Source organism: Apiospora aurea (genome assembly GCF_038362705.1).
Source record: "Apiospora aurea strain CBS 24483 chromosome Unknown utg000005l_segment0_segment0, whole genome shotgun sequence".
Lineage (NCBI taxonomy): Eukaryota > Fungi > Ascomycota > Sordariomycetes > Amphisphaeriales > Apiosporaceae > Apiospora > Apiospora aurea.
Window position 1 is genome coordinate 4464214 of NW_027117392.1, and position 13223 is coordinate 4477436.

General features: G+C 55.2%; 5 protein-coding genes across 5 annotated transcripts; 3 read left to right on the forward strand and 2 right to left on the reverse strand.

Moving 5' to 3' along the window:
- Window positions 1–663: 663 nt before the first annotated feature.
- PG986_007944 (uncharacterized protein) lies at window positions 664–3616 on the reverse strand (the record flags this gene model as incomplete). Its single annotated transcript, XM_066844166.1, has 2 exons — window positions 664–2935; window positions 2982–3616. The coding sequence occupies 2 exons, from the start codon at window positions 3614–3616 to the stop codon at window positions 664–666; spliced, it is 2907 nt and encodes a 968-aa protein (XP_066700278.1).
- Window positions 3617–4059: 443 nt separating this feature from the next.
- Window positions 4060–4770, forward strand: PG986_007945 (uncharacterized protein; the record flags this gene model as incomplete). Its single annotated transcript, XM_066844167.1, has 2 exons — window positions 4060–4287; window positions 4351–4770. 2 exons carry the CDS (start codon window positions 4060–4062, stop codon window positions 4768–4770), a joined length of 648 nt encoding a protein of 215 aa, XP_066700279.1.
- Window positions 4771–5541: 771 nt separating this feature from the next.
- Window positions 5542–6966, forward strand: PG986_007946 (uncharacterized protein; the record flags this gene model as incomplete). The annotated part of the gene is made up of 1 exon (XM_066844168.1): window positions 5542–6966. The coding sequence occupies one exon, from the start codon at window positions 5542–5544 to the stop codon at window positions 6964–6966; it is 1425 nt and encodes a 474-aa protein (XP_066700280.1).
- A 474-nt stretch (window positions 6967–7440) lies between these two features.
- On the reverse strand, window positions 7441–8561 carry PG986_007947 (uncharacterized protein; the record flags this gene model as incomplete). Its single annotated transcript, XM_066844169.1, has 3 exons — window positions 7441–7530; window positions 7598–7912; window positions 7977–8561. The coding sequence occupies 3 exons, from the start codon at window positions 8559–8561 to the stop codon at window positions 7441–7443; spliced, it is 990 nt and encodes a 329-aa protein (XP_066700281.1).
- A 1144-nt stretch (window positions 8562–9705) lies between these two features.
- PG986_007948 (uncharacterized protein) lies at window positions 9706–13197 on the forward strand (the record flags this gene model as incomplete). Its single annotated transcript, XM_066844170.1, has 3 exons — window positions 9706–9815; window positions 9905–9971; window positions 10075–13197. 3 exons carry the CDS (start codon window positions 9706–9708, stop codon window positions 13195–13197), a joined length of 3300 nt encoding a protein of 1099 aa, XP_066700282.1.
- Between the last annotated feature and the right edge of the window lie 26 nt (window positions 13198–13223).

A 13223-nucleotide genomic window follows, 5' to 3' on the forward strand; every position in this document is an offset into this window, starting at 1 on the left:
ACAAAGGATTTTGCCTATAGTCTACACCAATAGTCATCTATCAATATAGCAACAAAGGAACTGCCCTCTACTAATTGAGTATACGGCATGCCTAAACGGTAATAATCTTGGTAGCTGTACCCTCATGAAGCATGTTGCTAACATACTGCCATTCCAAAGTGTCCGTTCACCAAATCAAGGGACTGCTGTAGCATCTTCCAACCAGTCTGGAGCCTGAGGGCATACTACCCCCATGACAGGCCTGTGTGGCATCTGATACCAAGGTATTAGTATAAAGCCTACAGTTTTAACAAAACGTACACAGGTTCGCGTGTCAAGGACGATCGAGCAAAAGGTACCTTACAACACCATTGTATACACATCTATATACGATAAGACGATACATATATATGATCCAAGCTATTGACACCTGTAAAAACTTGACATCACCACCAGTGCGCCGCCACTCCCGCTATTTCCAGCCATTCCCAATACAAGACTGCCTCGACACCTGCCGGCCTGTTAGAGCAACCCAGGTAGCTCTGACTCCTATATACCCTGCGCGCGGCCGTAACCATCATGTCTCCATCAACAAATCATAAGCCATAAACAAAAGAAAAAAGAAGGGTTGGCCTTGATCAACCTATTCCACATCAAATACGGTGCGCAGTGCTCTTGCTAAATTTATCTTCGCTGGGGGACAAGAGCAATGTGGACAGGCTTCTTCTCAGCCTTGGGCTTCATCGCGTAGCCGTTAAGGATCCTCCAAGCGGCGCCGCGCTGGCGGCCCTCCTCAATGACGGCGTGGACGCCGTCGAGGCACTGGCCCGCCTCGCGGATCTCGGCCGTCTCGAGCAGGCGGCCCTCGCAGACCACCTTCTCCATCTCGCAGCGCAGGAGCCAGCGCTCCCAGGCCCAGCTGCCGGCGAGGCCGGTCAAGGACGCGATGTTCTCGGTGCTGCCCTGGACCTGGGCCTCGAGCTGCAGCTTGATCTCGCAGCCGAAGCTGTCGCGGACGATGCTGCGGTCGACGGGCTCCTTCTGGCCCATCGGGAGGCACATCCACGCGCGGCGGATGTCCTTGTAGCCCGCGCGCTGCAGGCGGCTGAGGAACAGCTTGGTCGGGTTGGGGTCGTAGCCCAGCGTCTTCAAGGCGAAGCCGAACTCGACCGACTTGGCCAGGCCCAGCGGGCCAGCATTGACAATGTCCGAGTCGAGCACGGAGAACTCGAGGTAGCCGCCGGGCTTGAGCACGCGCATGGCCTCCTGAAGGCAGGTCTCCCACTCATCCTCGCCGTTCTCGCCAACAAACTTGAGGATTGAATGCAGTTCACGGGCTGAGATGAGGTCAAAGTAGTTATCGGGGAAGGGAAGCTTGGCCAGGCGCTGTACAGCAACCTGGCGATGGTTGGGCGGGCCCCGGATGTTGGAGTTGGAGAGCTGGCGGATAGCTTTGGTGGTGGTTGTGTAGACCTTGGCGCTGGGATACATAAAAGCGCAGTGCCATGCCCAGTCGCAAGTCGCTTGACCGCCAAGATCTAGGATTCTGGCACGCTCTGCGGGACCAGCCATGCGAGACAGGCGGGCCAGGCGCTTCGAGAGCGGCGCACAGAAAAGGCGCCCACCGTTGAGGGCCTTGAAGGCGTTGACGTGCCAGTTAGCGGCAGCCATCTGGCTCAGAGCCTCCGCCTCCTTCTCACGCTTGAGTCTCTCAAGATCATCTTCAATGATATCATCACCGCGTGCAACGTTGGCGCTCATGCGCTTCTTGGCCGACTGAGGCAAAACCGACAGTTGATACTTGCCCAATAGCTGGTTGCGATGCTCCTCACGCAACGAGAGGCGCTGAGCCTGCAAGCACTCGTACCGCGGCAGGCGGTGTACGAAGGAGTCTTGTTTACGGCTGCGGATGATGATTTCTTGGAAAGCACGGTAGTAAGCAGACTCTTGACGAGCAATTTTGGAAGGCAAAGACTTTGGGATGTCGGCCTTGGACACGATCTCCGAGAATCGGACAGCCTTCTTCTTGTGGGGGGCCTCGGGAGAAGACTCAGACTCGGGGAACTTGGCCTTCAAGGGCGTTGTCACCTGAAGTTGTTCGGTTGCAGGCTCTACTGCGTCTCTGGTACCGCTCTTTTCTTCCAACTGAACCCCCTTCATATAGGCCTTCTGAGCCATGAGCCATAGCTCAGTTCTGTCCAAGTTGGAAAGTGCCTCCTCTCGCTGCTTCCTGGCGTACTCCGGGTCATAGACGGTGACGATTTCTGTCGCATCGCCTTCGTGGGGAGATGTTGGCTCCGGTGCCGTAGCCGAGGAGGCCGAGGGGTTGCTCCGCCCAGGAACCCGGCGGGCGGTAAGGAGCCCATCAGAGGTATTGGCTCTCGCTTCGACAACGTGCTCAAGGATTACAGGTCTTGCCGTTGGGATGCCATCGGACAAAGTAGCTCGCACCTCGACAACTTGTTCAACTGGCACAGATGGCGCTTGGCTGTCCGAGAAGCGTTGAGGGCGCGGTGGCGGTGGCGGCAGGGCGCGGGAGAACTGCGGCATCGCAGGCATTGCTGGTGCAGGCTGGTCATTCCACGGGCATCGGTAAAACTGTTCAGCGGTGGTCGAGGTCGGTGGCGCGATGTCATCAGGGGTCGTGGATGGCATGTGCCATGCTGTTCTGCTGCGGGGGGTCAGACCTGAGAAGAAACCGCCAGGCGATGGGATCTCGAGCGTGGCCAGGTTATTTAATGATTGCTGCTGCCCGATGGAGAGCCTCAGAGAAGGGCGTCGCTGGAGGGAGGAGAACAGACGTGGCGTCTGTTGCTCCATCTCCCGTGCGGGCTCCTCCGGGATTTCGATGACTTGCTCATGTTGGTATTCCTCCTCCGCTACATCGGAGCCTCCGGACAAAGCACGTAGAGTTGCAAGGGCACCAGGCTGTAATTGAACTCCCGACCAGTTCGTGCTTGAAGCTTCATCGGCGCCAATGATGGGAGTTGGGGGGTGCAGACATGGCAGCCATCTGCTCAGAACTTAAGCTTCCATCTAGTGATGGTGGCGCCGAGCCTGCAGGGACATCACGAGACTGATGCGACTGTAGGAAAGAGATGACAGCCGGTGACATCTCCACCTTTGCGGGCGGCGTCGGTGGCACAGGGGTCAAAAGCTTCTTGAATTCTGGCCTCCCCGAATAAGGTTCGGCATTTTGCTCCTGTGAAACCGGTATCGTCAACTTGGGCAGGACCCTGTGAGATGCCGGCGTGGGGGCAGCTCGCCTCGTCGAACTGTTGCGAACGCTGCTGCGGCGCTTCATTGAAGATCTCCTGGACGGCATCCTCTGAATGCTGTCGTCGTCCGAAACGTCGTAGATGTCGTCAAACTCGGTGACATCCGTCGACGTGCTCGCTCGGTTCCAGGGGTTCGTCGAGGAGGAGGGCGAGTTGCTCTCGTCCACCGAGTTTGTCGAGGGCGATGACGGCAGTATTGGAGCCGATAAGAAATGGAATCCTCGAGGAGTAGGAAAGTGGTCACTCCTTGGCGTTGGTGATAGCCACTGAACTATCTTTTCACTGGACGACTGTGCTTGGATCTTGTGGTCATCTCGCACAGGCTGGGAGGCCCGGGGCAGCGCGGGCTCTTCCTCCATTATAGTATTAAGCGGCCTCCCCGTCCTTCGGCCCTGCGAAGGGGAGGGGGGTCGGTAAGTGGTAGATGGTAAGAGAAATAAGTCGGGCATTTTTAATATAGAACCGATATGCAGGTAAGATACTAAGAAAAGCCGTTTATATCGGGAACCCGATGTAACGCAGAGGACGGCCGGCGTCGTTGAAAGTGAAAAATGATCAGCAAGGCAAAGAAATCGATTAAACGACAGGAAAGCCTCGGTCAACGAAGCGACGGTCAATGGAATGCGGCAACCTCTTTTTGGAAGCTGGCGAGAAGAGAAGAGGAGGAAAAGAAGATGAGGCCTACTCGGCCCTTGGAGAGCGTTACTTTTATGAAAATGCAAATGCGCTGTCGAGACGAGCGGGTAGGTCGCGCCATGAATCTGTCCGTCACCAGGCGGTCTGCGGGCGCTTCCCGTCCACGATGATTCACGGCCAGTACTTAACAGAGGAGGTGCCGGGCCCAGTGCGTCTTGCATCACCCTCCATCTCGAATGGAAGCTCGGCCAGACATATGCGTCTGCAAGCCCATCTGGGCTGCCAGATGTGGGTTACAAGCCCAAAGTGGCATTGTGGTCGCGCCGGTCGACGTCAGTCCCCAGAGAAGAAGCGTGAAGAGGTGGTTGCAGCAGCGGCGCTGCCTCCAATGAGGGTAGCACACTGGGCAGCACCTCCGCGGTTTAATTTTAGAACACATGCAGAGACGGGCCAATAGAACAGGCTGGCGCGCGCGAAACGAGCAGACCAAGGCCGACTATTGGATCGCTGGAAAGCCGCTGCAGATTTTCGGGCCAATAGTCGAGGCCGGGAAAGCATGTCGGCGCTTAGCCGCCCACCTGTTCCATTTCGCAATTGGGTATCCGGCCCCCATGCCAGAACCCATTCTGCAATTCTGCCAGTCGTCGTCCATGTCACCCCAGGAAATCGATCAATGCAGGGAACAAACAAACAAAACGGCAAGGCCCTCGCTCAGATCATGCCAGCAGTCCTCCTAACAGCATGGCCGATCCCTGTAGAAATGGTTCGACCGTTTCTCTGGAAAATGATATTGGGAGGGTTGAGGGATGGAAGATCCAACCCCATCTCAGCTCAACTCTGTGCGCAGTACTTGCAAGCTATCTCAGATGCTTTTTGATACGGAAACCAATGGCAAAGTAAGCAAGCCATCATGCAACAAACCCCTGCGCCTGTCGTGTGTGCAATCATGATCAACTCTGCCTGTCTCGTACTTTCATCTTACCAATAGCACATGTAATCCTGTTGGATGCTACCCCGCCAACAGTTACTCCAAGCTCTCGGTTGTATCCAAGCCACATTCCCACCCAGGCTTCCCACCCAGGCTCAGAAATGATCAATGAGGTGAGTTGCATTGCATGTCAGCACGACGGTCGAGAAACCAACACACATATGCATATTTCCCCGAGAGGTAATATAAAATGGCCTTGTGTTTGTTGGCTCAATTGTTCGGCAAGACGACACCCACGTCCTGCATGCAAGTCATGTAATGTTGTTAGTGCCGGAAAAGAGCGCGGACTTGAATTTAGCGTCATGTACGCCACAATCCCGGGAATCCGATCTAAGCCAAAATCACATGGGTGTGGCTTGCAACCAGTTGGTCGCAACTGCAATCAATGATTCGCTTGTCGTGACAAGGTTCCATCTGCCTGAAATCATCACATCCTAGACATTCCTGACCCTCGATGACAGCTCAGGGCCATGATGTGACCAGAAGTGTGCGATTTCTTCGATTCCTACGATAACCTTTCTCGGGAGCTTGCTTTGAGCATTCCCCAAGCTCGGTGGATCTTGTTTGATGGTTCTTTGGTCTTTGGCTTTCCCCTGTTGCTCGGCCTGCTGCTCCATTGACAGCTGACAGACTATGGAAGGGGCCAGCACTTATTATTAGATGGCGCAACCCGAGGACGTCGAGATCCTGGTCCATATCAATGCACCCAGCCGAAACTCAGACGATGCTCGATATCGGGCTCTTACCTCAGCCTATCTGGCATTCCAAGCATGCCCTTCTCCCAGTGCCGGCGAATTGCCGGAATCTACAGATAGACGCGATTCGGTAACGCGCGTCCAAGATGGGACAAGCATTTTCCAGACAAGCCAGGCCGTTTCGACTCAAGAGTTCTTCCCATCACTGAGATCACCCCAGGCATCTTTCGACAGTGTGATCGATAATGCAAACTCACCAAATGCATTACTACATGTGCATAGAATAGAGGCTCAGGGCGGCACGCCGCAAACACCCGATCGGACGGCTCTCTCGCAGCTGTCATGGCAAACACCACCAAGTGTTGTCCAGGACTCATATCCTGATGTCAATGCAACCACGTTGTTCAACTCGCCAACCAGGGTCTTGGAGTACTACCTTCAGCAATTCCGTAGTGCATCTGAGGCGTCAACCCCGCAACGGGGTTCACAGGGCAGGGACACACATGAATACGGAGTAAACCCGGACATTAACAAATCTCCCTCAGAACCTCGGTCGTCTGTTCAACATGATGGGAGTCGCTATGGGCCAACAATACCTTGTACTCCAGGGAATGGTGTCCTGCCAGCTCTATCCATAGAGCTTGGGAATGACGTTCAGCCTAGCCTAATGCTACCTCCTCGGAGGCCTATCCAGAGAATACAAAGAGAGACGGCACTGGTTCTACCCAGCGTTGATATGGATCCAGACTCGGTAATCACGGAACTAGATAAAACAAGAGCTGTGAGAGCCGACTCGGAACCACCACCAAGCAAGCGGCAGCGGCAAACCCAAACCACTGACAGTCCTCAGGGGATGCTCCGAACTTCGAGTGACATCGGACAGAGAATACCGCATTCGTCTGACCAAGGCCGGCCTATCACCTTTACTACCCAACATGGCTACACCCTGGACAGTCTAGAGCTCTACGCCCCTGAGCCTCCAACCGACAATGCAAATCTGGAGCCCGACGATCTCATTACCGACGGACTGGGCAAACTGGGGGCAGCACTGCAGATCCCCAAGCGCTTCCGCCCGGAGCGGCAGAGTCGAGACCTACGGCCGTTTGAGCGTGGTTATTGGAGCCTCGAGTGCTCGGACTGGACGTCGGAGCTTCGTTCCGAGGCCTGGGTGTTTCTGGCCAATTACGTCGGCGGTGGCGTCGCGGGATGGGGTATCTGGTGTCGGCGCGACGCCGGCTTCAACACACTCAAGGTCTATTGTTGGGGCCATGTTGTTGCCCACATCTTCTTGGTGCTGTACTTGGCGAGCCGGCGCAAAATATTGTACACGGGCGCGACTTGGATTGATGGCGACAGCAAACCCGTCATCGTGATGGGCAAACGAACTTGAGAGGGTCCTCGAGGGATGAAGCTGCATAGAACTAAGGATGGCGTAACGGTTGGCATGGAGCTACCTGTATTCAGCATAGCATTTTGCATTATAGGCGCGTGGGACAAGCATGACAGACTGGTTTAGACTCAAGCCCTATGGGAAGACGATTATATAAAATTGCAGTCCTTTCTCCCCAGATAATGCGAACCGGGTTTGGCGTAGGGTACGACGGGTGCTAATTGACGGTTTCTCATTTGCTTTTTTGTGCTTAACTACAAGGGGATCATGGTATGGTCGTACAAGCGCAACATAACACCAACCACGAAGGGGCTAGCCCCCGACCTTGATACCAGGCTGTTGCTGTCTAAAAGTGAGCCTGGCAGTAGAAATACAAAGTAGACTCCATAATCACCGGATTAAAAAACCATCATAGTTAACTCCAAGCTCAAACCTCGGCAGCGAGCCCACCGAAAGAAACAAAGCAATGTTTCTCTATCTCGGGGACGCAATCTCGCGGTGAAGGGTGCTCTCGACTTCCTTCTTGTATCGGGTGAGGTCAGCTGCAGCAAGGTCGTTGAATGGCTGTTGAGACGATGGGTTAGCTACATGGCAAATAAAGGTGGATGGATGGTGTCTAGCCACTACATACCTGGCGGTCAACAGTAGACAGGTTCTTCCACTCCTGGGCAACCTCCTTCAGGGTTTCGGTTGGGCTCAGGCTGGTGAACTCGCCGGATCCGTGCCTAGCACGGAAGAAGTAGACCCAGGCGCTCCGAGGAGCCTTGGGCTGACGATCGTCTCGGATCTTGTGCGAGCCATTGGCCTTGGGGTAGTCGAACTTCCTGCGGAGGGCGTTTCGCGCATTCTGGGCCTCGGCAATCTGCTCGGGCGTGTGGCTCTCTACCCAAGCCTTGTAGGCTGCCGCGTTCTGAAGCTTGTTCTCCTCGACAGTGCGTTGCAGTTCCTAAAACGGATGGGAGCGTTAGCCAGCCCAGCTACACGAATACACACGTGTGATTCAAATTTACCTCTTTGTCTGCATTCGACAGTGCCTTGAATTCCTCGGACAAGGTGGCCATTCTGTCGCCAATGGTATCCTTGGAACTTGAAACGCCCGCGGATTTACGAGTAACGAAGAGCATCCATGGGTTGCTGGGCAGGTTCTTGGGCTCAGTGAAGAGGGCCTTCTGCTTCAACTCGGCCTTCTCCTCCCGGATCTTGGCCTTTTCCTTCTTTTCCTTCTGCACCTCCGTCAACTCCTTCTTCTTCGGCTTGGCAGGACTGGCGGCCTTCTTCTTCGGCTTCGTGGCCTTCTTAGCAGCCGATGCCTTCTTGGTGGTGGTGGTGGTAGTGGCCTTCTTCGCGGCCGCCTTGGGAGCGGCGGCGGCGGTCTTGCGAGGTCGGCCTGCGGCCTGGGTGCTGCTGCCGGCGTCGGTCTTCTTAGGACGGGCCGGGGTGGCATAGGCCCTGACGAAGCCGGCGCGCAGGCTAGACTGCGGCAGACATGACACGCGACCACCAAGCTGTTTGGCGATGACGACTCGCGAGGATGACGTAGCGGCGGCGCTGGCGGCCAGGCGGAGGGCGGCAATGCGCCCGATGAATGATGGCATTGTAATTGGTGTGTCCTGGGACGGGTGATTGATCGATTGGTGAATTTTTGGGACAATTTGTCGATGTTCGGTGGACTTTGCGACCGAGATCAGTGTAGGGCGAGAAAGGCTCGATGCGGGCCAATCGGTGTGGAGCTGGGTATGTCAATTGTTTTTGGCGTTTGGTGTTTGCTCTCCCACTGCAGAGAGCTCTCCCTCCCTCCCGCCTTCCACTGGGAGGAAAGCTCCCGTCATGCCCAGCAAGCAAGCCCCAAAAACGGCCCACCCAGCCCCCTTGTTTTAGATTCCATTCCTTCTGCGCTACTCAACAGCCGACTCTGCATTGAGAGCTCAAATCAATTACGGTTAATCAAGTAATGCCTGCAGGTGGCCGACTTAATTGGTAGGTACTTACCTTAGGTACTTTCAGTCGGTACGTACATGTACTTCAACTTCTATCCGGTTGCCAAGTTCCTTCCAGCGGGGTGTAACGCCCTGTTTCCACCAAAAAGGCAACAAGGCAACAGCGAGAGCCGTCAATTGATGGAAGCACAGACCATTCGCCCTCCGTCACAGAGAAAAGCGAATCTCCAGCGCGCTGCTTCACATGGTAGAGCCGCCACTGCTACTATTACCACTCATCAGCCTCGATCGATTAATGCACCACAGCTGCACCAACGATCTGATCTCCTGTCAATTTATCGACCGCTCTACACTCAGCAGTGCTACGTGTGGCCTCGGAAGAAATCACTAGGTGACGCACATACCGTCCGCTTTTGATCCTAACGTTAGGGAACGTTTGTCGCACCAAGACTTCTCTGGTAGTTCTCACCGCTGTAGTGTCTACCGAGCCACCACTACCACGCTCTCATGGCTCGGCTCAGAGACACACGCTCACCAAGCCCTGCAGGAAGCCAGCAGTCGTCGAGGAGACCTCGCAGAGATGACGACCGTCGGGATCGCGACCGCCCAAGGGATAGGGACCGGGACTGGGATCGTAGAGACCATGGCCGCCGCCGCAGTCGCACCCGAAGCCCCCCAGATGTAAGGCGACGTCGCCCATCCGGCCACTCCCACAATTCTGACTATGACCTCCAGCAACGCCGTCACCGTGATCGGGACAGAGACAACGACTACCGCCGCCGCGACCTAGACCGAAGAGACAATGATCGTTACCGAGGCGGCGACAGAGACCGTCGACGGTCGCGTGACCGTTTTGGCGACAGAAACCGCTCCCCTCCCGACGCCCGCCGACGCAGGAGCCGCGACCGAGACGTAGAGAGGGACAACCGTACCAGGCGAGACGACTCAAGAAATGGAGCTAGATCGCGACGCGAAGGTACTGCTGACTCTCATCCACGCAGCAGGCGCGGCGACAGTCGCGAGCGGGGATCCGCTCCCGTGGATGCTAACAAGGCCAAGCCCTCTGAGGTACGTATCAGCCACACCCGTTTTTTATCAAATTACCTGGGATATTTACACGAGTGGGCAGGTTGCAGATTCCAAATCGAAACCAGCACCAGCTGCTGCCCAGACCGACGCCGAGAAGAAAGCCGAACGCCTAGCCAAACTTGCAGCATGGAAGAAGAAGCAGGAAGAGGCGAAGCAGAAGGAAGCGACCCCTGGCGGTACCAGAAAGCTTCTCGCTCAAATGGACGAGAAGGCCAACGGGACACCACTAAGCGCATCCTCTACAGTGGCCTCTCCGGCTGCGGCGGTTGCCTCTCCTATTGATGAAGCTATCCTGTCCCCGGCGGCGCCGTATGCCGGAAAGTTCGACCCGAAAGCCATCGCTAAAAAGGCTGCGCCGAAAGCACATTCTCCTAGTGCTGCCCCGAAGCTCGGTGCCATCGTGAACCCGCCCCAGGCCGCAACCATTCCCCAAACCCAGGCTCCTAAGGGTAAGTCTATGGCGCACTCACCTAGTAGAAACCTTACTGATGCAATTGCCGTGATAGCCTCTGCTCTTCCAAGTGCCAAAACTAGTCGCTTTGGCTTCCAGAAGCAGAATGCAGAGACTGAAAAAGCCCTGCAGAAACGGAAATTGGACCTGGACGAAGAGGAGACCTCTGAAAGAAAGCTTGCTAAGCTACCTTCCCTTCCCTTGCCTGATGTTGACGATACGCCTTATGAAGTCCAAGACGAAGAGGATGAAGAAGACGTCGATGATTTCGCTGGCGATGAGGAAGCTGAAGCTGCCGCCGCCCGTGCTGCTCAGGAGAGGCGTGATGAGCGAATAGCTCAGGAAAGCGCCCAGCAACACGATTCCATGGAGGTTGACCAGCCGCCACCCGAGGCTTCCAATGACCTTGGGGCTAAATCGAATGGTACTGCCGAGGCTGCAGCGCCCGCAGCGCCCGCAGCTGATACTATGGACGTTGATGAAGACGAGGAAGATCCCCTCGACGCCTTCATGAATGACCTAGACACGAAGGCTGATGTCAGTAAACCTTTCCAGAGCAAGTCCAAGAGCAAGAAACCGGAACAAGAGGCCGAAGCATACTTCAGCGACGATGAGTATGACTTTGACAGGAAGGACGATGCACCCGATGCGTTCCTTGCTACTGTTGCAAAAGCTCGTAAGAAGAAGGACATCCCCACGATCGACTACACTAAGTTGAACCTGGACCCCATCCGCAAAAATTTCTGGGTTGAGCCGTCTGAGCTCTCAGAAATGACCGAAGCCGAGCTTGTCGATTTGCGCTTGGAGCTCGATGGCATCAAGGTATCTGGAAAAGACGTTCCGAAGCCAGTCCAGAAATGGTCTCAATGTGCGCTGTCTCGGAAGACTCTTGACATTGTCCACGAACTAGGATTTGAGAAGCCAACTCCGATTCAGATGCAGGCATTCCCTGCCATCATGTCTGGTCGTGACGTAATTGGCATGGCCAAGACCGGATCTGGAAAAACACTGGCTTTCCTTCTGCCCATGTTTCGACACATTAAGGACCAGGCGCCTCTTAAGGAGAATGATGGTCCTATCGGGTTGATCATGACTCCAACCAGAGAATTGGCGACTCAGATTCACCGTGACTGTAAACCCTTCTTAAAATCCATGGGCCTGCGGGCCGTTTGTGCCTATGGTGGTGCTCCGATCAAGGACCACATCGCTGAGTTGAAGCGCGGCGCCGAGATTGTGGTTTGCACACCTGGGCGCATGATTGACCTACTCGCTGCTAATCAAGGGCGTGTGACGAACCTGAAGCGAGTCACCTATGTTGTTCTTGACGAAGCTGATCGTATGTTTGACATGGGCTTCGAACCTCAAGTCATGAAGATTTTGCAAAGCGTGAGGCCCGACCGCCAGAACATTCTATTCTCTGCTACTATGCCTCGTATCATGGACTCGTTGGCCAAGAAAATTCTTAAAGATCCCATCGAGATCAACGTCGGTGGCAAGAGCACAGTCGCGCCTGAGATCACCCAGATTGTCGAGGTTCGAAATGAGGAAAACAAGTTCATTAGATTGCTCGAGCTGCTCGGAGAGCTCTACGACAAGGATGACGATGCGCGGTCGCTCATCTTTGTGGAGAGACAAGAGAAGGCTGACAAGTTGCTGAAGGAACTCATGCAGAAAGGTTACCCCTGCATGTCCATCCACGGCGGCAAAGATCAGGTCGACCGTGATTCGACTATTTCGGATTTCAAGAACGGCGTCATTCCGATTCTGATTGCTACTTCCGTTGCTGCCCGTGGCCTTGACGTCAAGCAGTTGAAGCTGGTAGTCAACTACGATGCGCCGAACCATCTTGAGGATTATGTGCACCGTGCTGGCCGCACTGGTCGTGCTGGCAACAAAGGCACGGCTGTCACGTTCGTCACTGAAGACCAAGAGAACTGTGCTGGGCCTATTGCGAAGGCTCTCGACCAGAGTGGTCAACCAGTTCCAGAGCAAATCCTGGACATGCGTAGAGCATTCCAAGACAAGGTGAAATCCGGTAAAGCTCGTGACAACAGCGGGTTCGGAGGAAAAGGTCTTGACCGACTTGACCAAGAACGCGAGGCCGCCAGGCTGCGTGAACGCAAGTCCCATAGGACAGAGGGTGAAGAGCCCGAGGAAGAAGAGCAAGGAAAGGGCAAGGACGACAAGAAGGTTGACAAGGCTGTTTCCGCGATCCAAGCAGCAGCATCCGGCATCTCAGCTCGGGACACGCAAACCAAGCTTCCTGACCTGGAACCGAAGTACACGATCCACAAGAGGGAGGAGGCTCCAGCGCCAGCGGCTGGTGGAAACAACCCTCTGGACAAGGTGTCTTCGGCGATCAACGCAATCAACGCGCGCCTCAACAAGACAGGGCAGCTCCGTCCTGGCCAGCCGGTCGATAACAAGGGCCCTGATGCCGGTGCGTTCCATGCCACTCTTGAAATCAACGACTTCCCGCAGAAAGCCCGATGGGCCGTCACCAACCGTACGAATGTTGCGAAGATCCTCGAGGCGACGGGCACGTCTATCACCACCAAAGGTACCTACTACGCTGCGGGTAAGGAAGTACCGCCTGGGGCAGAGCCCAAGCTTTATATTTTGGTGGAGGGCGATACGGAGCTTGTAGTGGCTAGCGCCATGAACGAGCTCACTCGGTTGTTGAAGGAGGGCACAGTGGCTGCTGCCGACGCAGAAAGCAGGGCGCCCGCCAGCGGTAGGTATAATGTTGTTTAATATCGAGATGGCAGGAGACGTCATAA